Here is a 10343-nt window from a genome sequence, read left to right as displayed (position 1 = left end):
AACAATAAATACATCTCAAGCCAAAATAAACCAAAAATATACAAAGCTCCTAGATACAATCTAAAGCTCCCTCCAAAACTCCAAAGCTCCCCCTATCTCCATTAATATGTACTCCCCATTTTTGTGATGATTTGCCAAAGGACAATCAAGGCTCATCATCAAAAGGTGGAGGTTGCGGAGAAGAACCACGAGTACTCACCAAATCCGCTCGTAAAGCTTGAAGCTCACTAAGCACATCCAACAGTAGCTATCCATGAGCCGCCTGAATGGTCATGACAGTCTCCAACATACTCCGAATAGAAGAATCACCCGATGAAGAAGGTGGAGGATCCACAGCAGCAGTGGGGTCAACAAAATCCACAATAGTAGGATCAGCAGAAGGAGGCATAGATGCAGCACCTGTAAAAGACTCAACTTTAGGGCATTTAGAGCTAGCTTTTAACTGAGCCACTCTTTGCCTAAGGAAGGTGGCACCTATGGGAGCAATGATATGAACAGGCTCGAATGCAGGAAAATCCTCAAAACCTAAGTGTAACAAAATCCTATGAATAAAAACCGGAAAGAAAAGACCATGTGATTTAGAACTACTTCTATGAACCTCAACTAAAGAGCTAATAAAAAGAGAAGGAAAACTGATAGGAGCATCAATGATGAAAGCATACAAAAATGCACATCTCTCAATGGGAATAGTGTGTAGATGAGAGATGGGCCAAAGAGAATGACAAGCAATCTAGAAAGACAGATAATTGAGCTCAATAAGCTCATGAGTAGTGATACGAGGATCGGAACCCGATCTAATGGAAGTATCGGTGATGTGAGACATAATCTCATCAAGGGAAGGGACCTCGATGTAAGGATAGATTGGCTACCATACCAAAGGTACGCCAAGAGCAGAAGCCACTACCAAAGGAGTAATGACATACTTTTTACCCCTTATCCAACACTTCACAAACTAAATGTTGGAATCATCGAAGTGGATAAAGAGGTTTGAGTAGAATTCTCTAATCAAAGCAGTCGGAGGGGGATGCTCAATGTCCAAAAGAGGTAACCAACCCCAACTCTCAAAATTCCTACGTATCTCAGTGTCTAACTAAACTAGGATTACTTTACGCTCAGCCCCTACTGATCTATAGATATAGAGTTTCTCATAGTTCTCTTGGTGTTTCTCGGTTCTAAACCTATGACTTTCAAAAAAAGGGTAGAGGAAGAGGAGGTTTTCTTATTTGCTCTAGTTTTCCTAACCATGATGCTAAGAATTTAGAATAAAAGGAAAATAGAAACAAAGAAAGAAACACAAGAGTAGACTGCATTAGAGAGGGTTAGAGAAAAAAAAAATTAAAAAAAAAAAATCTATATGATGCATGTAATGAATGCACATATGATGCATGCTTTAATGCATTGAAATTTGTTCAATTTTATTTCAACAACCATCAATTGACTTGAACACAGAGTTTTAGGGCAAAACCCCCAAATTTTTAAAATACCCAATTCCAAAAATTTAACCAAATTGATCAATTAATCATTACACTAGTTAAAGAACATCATATAATGACTTAATCAACCAATAACACAAGTCAATTTCATCAATTTTAGCCAAATTGAACAAAATCCCCAATTTCAAAAAGTTTCAAGCCTTAGAAAATTTCAATTTTCCCAAATCACAAATTTGATCAGATTACTGCATGAGAATCATGATAATATCATCCAAGAACAAAAACCCAATGATTTATTTTGATTAAAAACAACTAAAATTATCTTAAATCCAAAAACTAGGTGGTTCGAAATTTTCAATGAAAATGCATGAAACATGTAATTTTAATGAAAAAGAAAGGGTAAAAGAGACTTACTCAAGCTAGAAAGCAAAAACCTTGAAAGATTTGAGGCAGAAAACAACAAAAATTTGCTTAGATTGGATTGCTCAAGGAAGAATAGAGAAAAGAGTGTTTGAAAAGCTTTGAAAGTATGAAGAACACGTGAGAAAACTGTTTTTAAAACACTCACTGACAGATTTTCGATCGGTCGAAAATTAGCTTTGATCGATCGAAAAACAGATTTGATCAATCCAGCATCAATCGAGCACTGATCGAACCAGGTAGATTGTAACCAAAAAAATTTTCGCATTTTTGATCGGTTGAGCAATAGCTTCGATCGGTCGGAAATATGGAAAACTCAAATTTTTGAAAAACATAGCAATTTAATGCAAAAACTCCTCAATGCACAGTGTTTCATGAATGAAATGCATGAGTATGAGATTAAAAGTTTTTCAAAAACACTTGAATTCAATCCAAACCTTCCAAAAACAAGTTTTTTTTTTCAATCAATTTGTCCTCAAAACTCAAACATTTAACATATTTTGCATTAAAATCGAGGAATATTTAATCTTGGATGGCCACAACAAAATCACACACAATATCATGTACTAAGTTTAGCAAAGAATAACTTGTATAGTGTGTACAACTAGCAATAACTTAAGATACATGTGAGGTGATATGTAGATAGTAATAATCACAATTTCTACAAAATTCATCACATAAGTTTGAAAGAGACCATCACCTAAAGAGTTACATCATATAACTCTCACATCTCCTAGAAAATAAGCTTGCAATCATGTAAGTTTCTTGTTTTGCCTCATAATGTACACACCAATTTTATTTCAATGTGAAAACATTTGATTAGCCAGATAATGTACACACCAATTTTAGCTTTAATTCGAGGCTACACCTCATTTTCTTTCTGTGCGTGTGCTACACTTTTCCAAGCACAAAATCTTATGATATGAACCAAGGTGTTCATGATTGGCTAGTAAACAGTGGTGAGATGGTTATTTATACCTTTCTCATTAAGTTCAAGTCCTAACAATCAAAAGCATGTGACTTCAAAATCAAGATCAAGTGATAAAAAACTATAAACAACTCCCACACAACATGCACTACAAAGTTAAAACTAGCAAAGTGCAGTAAAAATAAGCTCATCCGAGCTAAACAATGTATGCAAGCATGTTATGTAAAGATAATATGGCCAGCCTTGATCACAAGTCCAAGAGAAATAATGCAAAACACATTTTTCCTTGCTTTCATTTTTTTTTTTTTTTAAATGAATAACAAAAACAACCTATCATGAAATGCATGAATGTTATGCAATGCAAATCCTAAAAAAAATAAAATAAAAAATAAAAAATAAAAATAAAAAAGGAAAAAGGAGAATGGTCACAAAAAATATTGAGATGTAGTATAAGGACCATGTCAGAAAGACTCAATTAGATTGAGCCTTTTGCATCCAAAACTTTTTAGATGTGACTCTAGCATTGGAGTTATTTTTCATATTAGAATGATGAGCAACTCCAGGATTGGTATAAAGGTTTAACGTCTTTACCAACTCACCAATAAGTACCATAGGATCTTATGCTTAAAGCACAGGTACTTTTGCCTTATTTGCTCGCTTTGCAGCTTACAACTTAAAATAGTTTGGGTGAATATGCCTAGTCTCTCCACAAAAATGACAAACCCATAAAGGTCTATCATGCAACTTATCCTTAGAGAGGGTAGGATTCTTAGGCTTAGACTCTTTAAGATCAACCCTAATCTTCCTAAGAGGTGGTATAACTTCTACTGGTTTGACAATCTCACTCTTGGGGGGCTCAGAAGAAGAAACAAAATTTATGGAATGAGTTTCCGCCACAGAGATGCTATTTTCAAAAACTAGAACAGTTTTGTCTAAGGGAGACTTCTGAATACTCAATATATGATCAAGTTTAGAACTAGCAGATCTTATTCGTTTGTTCTCTAGCAACAAATAATTTTAGTTCCAAGTTCTTAAATTTATCAAACAACAACATGTTTTCAGTCTTCACCTTATTAATCAATTCATTAGCATCAAACAATTTTAATAGAAAATTTTTCTTATCAAGTTCAAGAGAAGCAATTTTCTTCAAACCTAAGTCAATATTCATAGCTTCCTTTGCAGCAACCTTGCAAAGTTTATTATATGCTTATTGCAAATCAGCATTCTCAGAGAGTTTCCCATCAGAAGGGTTCCCATCAACCACAACACTTTCATCAACTATAATAGGCTGTGAAAGCAATGAAGTTTCCATCCTCATCACTACCAGACTTATAATTAAAAACTTCAACATCACTATGGGTTATAGCCATAGTTTTACCCTTTGATCTCAAGAATGAAGGACATTTTGATTTCACATGACCATACCCTTGACAACTAAAACATTGTTGACCCAAAGAATTATTAAAGGTTTGACCTACTTTCTCTTTAGATTTATCAATATTGTTCACTTTAGTGGGTTCATTCCTCTTAAAATTTCTAGGTTCAGCATTGTTTTTACCTCTTGCCCTTCTGTTGTTGTTCCTCAAAAAGTTTCTAAAATTCTTGGCAAGATATGTAATCTCTATAGAAGAGAGTTTATCATCAAATCCATTACCATCAACATCATCAACTAACTTAAGAGACATTGATTTGGATTTGTTTATCTCAGGTAGGTCTAGCTCATAGGACTGGAGAGATCCTACAAGCTCATCAACAGGGATGGAGTCCACATCGTCGCTTTTAGTAATGACAGTCACTTTGGGTCTAAAGTCCTCAGTCAAAGATCTAAGTATCTTCCTAACAATCTCAAGTTGATCATAAATTTCACCCAAATTATAGACAGAGTTAACAATATCATTCAGTTTAGTATAGAATTCATCAAAACATTCATCATCAGATATTCTAATACTTTCAAATCTGGTAGTTAACTACTACAATTTATTAAACTTAACTGCCTTTGTGCCTTCATGCACAGTTTGGAGAATATTCCATGCAGTATGAGCAACCTTAACATTAGAGATTCTCTTGAATTCCTCCATAGATACAACATTGAAAATAGCATTCATGGTTTTGTTATTAAAAGCGGCACCTCTTTTTAAGAGGTTGACCACTCGCTTACAGGAGTAGTTGGTTTCTCCCATCCGTATTTAACGGAATTCCAAACTCTCACATCAATAGATTTCAGGAATACTTTCATCCTTACTTTTTAGTAGGCATAGTTGTTCCCATCAAAGTTAGGTGAGATCACAAGAGAGTGATCGTTTTCCATGACAACAGGGGTCAAGGATCAACTCTTAGATCAAAGATCGAAAATACAAGAGTTAACCTGCTCTGATACCACTTGTATGTTTTTAGACCCCTTAAAACATAAGTTGTTTAACCTAGTTATTTGGCCGAGTGGTTACTTAAATAAATTATTTAGATCTAGGTTAACACAATAAAATCATATTATTTAAAAAATACGGAAATATAAAGAATACACGATATGATAACCTAGGAAAATCAAACCAGTAAAAAACTTGGGGAGGATTTAACCTAGCTATCCTCAAGGTAAAATAGATCCATTATGAAAGAATTGAAATTTGTACAAGAAGACTTAAATCAATAACATCTTATTGCTACCTCGAGTAGAAAACTTACTACCACGACCACATGTCAGTTCCAAGTTCACGGACTACTTCTTTCTTTGATCCACTACAACCACAAGTACTCCCACTTGTGACTTTGAGACTCCACTCAAAGGTTTTAAATCTTCTTTAAATTCTTTATGCAGCAACTTAAGCTATCACCAAGTTCATGACATGAATCTTGATCTTGATAAACCTAAGTGTATATGAAGGTAAACACCTCTAGATCTCACAAGAGATTCAACACACAGCACATCAAAAACATCTAAAATGTAGCTAGGGTTTTCCTTTTGTACTTGGAGTAAAACATAAAACTCTACACATCAAACTGGGCTTGGGCTGAGTTGGAAAATTCTGCAGAAAATTAATCTGTACGAGGTTTGATCAATCGAGCCTAATTTTCGATCAATCGTGCCTTGCAGATTTAGACCAATAAATCCTGTAATCACTCAATTCCAACTTTTACAAATAAACACACTTTGAGCAAGCCTAAACCTAGACTCTATGTTTTGATCATGGTTTGCCAACAAAATACATAATGAAGTTCTAATACATTTAGTTCCTAAAGTCTTAGAACCTAACATGATGATTAGGTGATAGATTAAAGTTACAACCTTCCACGAATTGAGTGTAGGTCAGTCGAGTATGGCATTGTAAGTGGATGAACAGTTGACGACAAGGAAAGTAACATCCTTAGTGATCTGTTGAGGGTAATCTTTAGCCGTTACAGGCAATGTAATTGCCTCGATGGGGTATACTTTCATGCCGCCTAACCCAACGAGTGGTGCATTAGTTGGAACGAGTCATTCTTTCTTGATTCTCATTTGCTAGAACGCCAAGTAATACAAGATATCAGCCGAGCTTCCATTATCGACTAGAACCCGATGGGTGTTGTAGTCTCCCACTCGTATGCTAACAACGAGAGCATCATCATGGGGGTGGTGGAGATGTTGAGCATCTTCCTCTAAAAACCCAACTATGGGGTTGTCCACCTGTGCCATCTTTGGGACAAACCTGTTGGAAAATCTGGTTTTATATCTCATACAAAACACACAGCGGAAGCAACAAACACAGATCTACTTCATTCATGAAAGATAACATGTAACCTTGAATTATATAAAAAAAAAAAAAAAAAAAAAAAAAAAAAAAAAAAAAAGAATAGAAAGCGTACCTTGGTGTGGTGAAATTTAAAACAAAATATTAGAAGTACTTGGGAAAACTTTTAATCTTTACACCAATTCCACTTAATGCCCAAGAAGTGTAGTCTCTCAATCAGTTTCTAAGAAGAGAATAAAAGAGTGTCCAACACTCACATACACCATTTCATTCCTAATATAATCTTAATGAAAGCTCTTATTAACATTATGTATGTTTCTCTCCTTATATATATAACTGATTATCTAATTGGGCTAGCCTTTTGGGCCATTCCAATTTGGCTCTAGTATATGGCTTGGAGTAGGACCAAAAAGGAACAAATAAAGACTCTAACTCCAATGGGCCTTAAGCTTTTCTGTCAACTCTTGACAAGTACAAAGTTACCATTAATTATATTCAATACCACTATATGAATATAATTGCACTTTAGGCCTTATTAATAAATTATATCTCAAAACTTTATTATACATACAACCCTTCATTAAAATATTCGTAGTAATACAAAGTCATGAAAGTTGACTGCCACTTGGAAGATTACTACATCTTAATCCTTGAGTACCCAATTTAATCCTTTATGTTATCCATCATATATTTATGAAATCCAATTTCATAAATATATATAGTAACTCCTTACTAAAGTGTTTAGGCCTAACACTCTAAATAACCAAACCCATTAAACTTATCTCATGGGAATATTTTATATCTCCATTAAGAGATTATGAATTCCATCTTGAGAATATATGTTCCATCAACACTAAATGCAACTGCCTAACATACTGAGGTTTTGATCATGTCTTATATATCTCACTTCTAATATATCAAAGCAACTTACACCTCATGATCAGGTCCATAATTCTTTCAGGATTTAAAGTTGATATAAATAGAAGTCGTGAAATTTATTATTTATTTGACAGTCATTAGGAGAATAATAAATCTCACAGCAGTCCAATTCAATATGTCTTAACTCTTAAAACATATCAACATATCAACTAGAAGTCTCCACTTCCATGATTAAGACAAATCATCTTAGTTGATATATTATAGTCTTCGCAGATAAAATGTCCAATTTCTTTGAATAAATCTTTTCACCACTAGTCTTGACTTTGAAGATTTACACTTTCAAATCTATCAATCTCATTTTCTTGTAAACCTATTTGAGAACAATAGGCTTAATGCCATTAGGCGCCTCTACAAGTTCTAGACTTTAAATAGAATCTAATTCTATTCACATAACCTTGATCCAGTAATCCATATTCATATCATCTATTGCCTCTACGTAGGACCGAGGATTAAATTCATATCCTTGTGGAATGACTTCAAAAGTTTAACCCAAAAGTATGAATTTATTTGGTAATTAATAATCCTTCCACTACGATATTGTACCGGTGTAGTAGCTATATATATAGAATCATGCCTTGTGGTATATCTAATACAACCATCTCTTTTCTAAATATATTTCATAGTTGTCCTACAACAAATTTTGACATTTTTCTTCTAGAACAATCTACCTTTAAAAGAGCCCAATTCCTCCTTTATGTATGCACTAACTTAAAGAAGTCATAGGAACTTCATTCCTCTATAAAAAGGAGCCCTAGATCTTATTATCTTCTAAATAGAATTCATAGACTGGAAATATAACAAAATAATGGTTATAAAAGCCCATCTTTCACTAATCTTGAATATCATTTAGATTAATAAGATCTAAACATAAGTGCCCAAATATACAATTACAAAGGATGGAAACTTTCTCTTTAAAAAGTAAAACATGTAAATTTCCATCTAGAAAACAATCATGGACAATGCTTAGTTTTACCAAAATGGAAACATTTTCCTTTTGGTCATACTTTTGAGTCTTAATTTTCTTTTGGCAACTATTAGGGCAATTAGCTTGTCCAACTGTTTGGTATTATAATTCCTCTTCTTACCACCCTTACCTTTTGGTTCAGGCTAAGAATTCGAATTAAATCATATTGATCCTAGCCTTTACTTTTAGAATGTCTTCCATTACGTAGAACTCACTTATCAACTCAGATAACATAAAAATAATTTTATTTTGAAAACAATCTGAATTGATCAAATGATTCTAACAAGGACTTGTGGATCATATCCAAATGAGATTAACATTTAATCTCTACATCCAAGAATTCCAATTCATTTTAAAATTAAAATATTTTCATAAAATGATACAGAATTGGAACTCCTTAAACCTTTCTTAGCACTCAATATGATTCATACCAAACATCTCATTTAGACTTAATATAAAATTTAAGTCTAGTACTAACTCTTGCATCTCATGCTATAGTACAATTGAAATAGAAGCCAATGTAACATTTTAGCATTTCAATGGAGACTATGATTACATCATAAGCTATCTTCCATAAATGCATCATGTATAGGAAATTATGACAATGCTAAATCGAAACATAAATATATACTTCAGCTCCTTTAAGCACCATGTCCAAAATTATTTCTTAGTTAATGTGATTCTATTAAAATAGTAGTTAGAGAACAAAATTTATGGCAACTTTATTTTGAGACTATGAACTTAAACACCAAGACATTATATTTTGCATCCCTAACCATATAATATGGAACCCGAAAAACCATACAATATTAGGTGCAACAACAACCCAATCCCGCAATTAATATTCCTTGGAAGCGAGGTCATACCAATCACTATGATCAGGTGAGAATTATTCTCATTATTAAAGCTATCATGGTAACTCTTACCAAACAAAAATAATTTGCCGCTTTTCCTTTAGCCTCTAAGTAATAATAGCAAGAACTTAGCATAGAGGATACTATCAAACTTAGTCTAGTGTACACCATTGCCTAGACCCATGTGTAGCCACATTACTCTACCCTTTTAAGGTTTAATCTTGTGGTACCATGATGCAAAACACCCTCCGCATGGAACGCAAGGCTTGAGGCCAAGACGAGGTGCTTGCCCACACCACTATAAACCGGGAAGTTCAATCTTGTAGTACCATGAAATAAACATCCTCCACATGGAACGCAAGGCTCGAGGCCAAGACAAGATGTTTACCTCACACCACTATGAACCAACAATGGAGGCTATGAGATCCAACCCTTGTATCTCTCTCCCACTAGAAATTTTAAAACAAGTAGATTGTCCTGAAATCATTGTGATCTCATCACAATTTTAACCCTACACATCAAATGTGTTTAATTGTTTGAATTCGATGTGATGTTACTAAGTCACATCACAATATCGTAACGAACATTCGCGCAATCACAAAGAAGTTTAATCATGTAATCTGTGAAGTAAATACCCTCCACTTGGAATGCAAGACTCGAAGTCAAGACAAGGTATCTATTCACATTACAATAAACTTAACAAAAAGGGTTATTTCAACACTCCCACTCGTTATTTGGGTTTTTCTTAAATAATTGTGATCCCATCACAACTAATAACCTTGCACTTGATAAAAACTCTAATCTCATTAGAATCTCTAACTAAAATGGAAGTCCTAAACTATTTAGGATTCCTTAAACACTAATGAATCAAAAATTAGTTATATAGAACTCTATCCTTAATTTACTAGATAAAGTATTCAATCTCATTAGAAACTATATAACTTTAATTAGAATTTTAATCTCATTAAAAACCTCTAATTAAAATAAATTAAGGACTTTTAATCATAAAATAATTTAGGACTAAGAGTTCTATTTAACTAACATCTTTGATCTTATTAGGTCTTTTAGTTAGATAATGATTAA

The 10343-nt window shown here is 33.6% G+C and overlaps 1 protein-coding gene across 1 annotated transcript in view; it reads right to left on the bottom strand.

Annotated features, from left to right (window-relative positions):
* Positions 1 to 247: 247 nt before the first annotated feature.
* Positions 248 to 10343, bottom strand: part of LOC126719479 (CBL-interacting serine/threonine-protein kinase 6-like) — a 25365-nt gene continuing 15269 nt past the window's right edge. The window contains exon 3 of the mRNA XM_050422027.1: positions 248 to 525. Within this exon, the coding sequence (XP_050277984.1) occupies positions 248 to 525 (278 nt within the window). The remainder of the gene's footprint in view (positions 526 to 10343) is intronic.

Source organism: Quercus robur, chromosome 3 (assembly GCF_932294415.1).
Source record: "Quercus robur chromosome 3, dhQueRobu3.1, whole genome shotgun sequence".
Lineage (NCBI taxonomy): Eukaryota > Viridiplantae > Streptophyta > Magnoliopsida > Fagales > Fagaceae > Quercus > Quercus robur.
The sequence above is the reverse complement of the archived record's forward strand: the minus strand, read 5'-3'. Positions and strand labels throughout refer to the sequence as shown.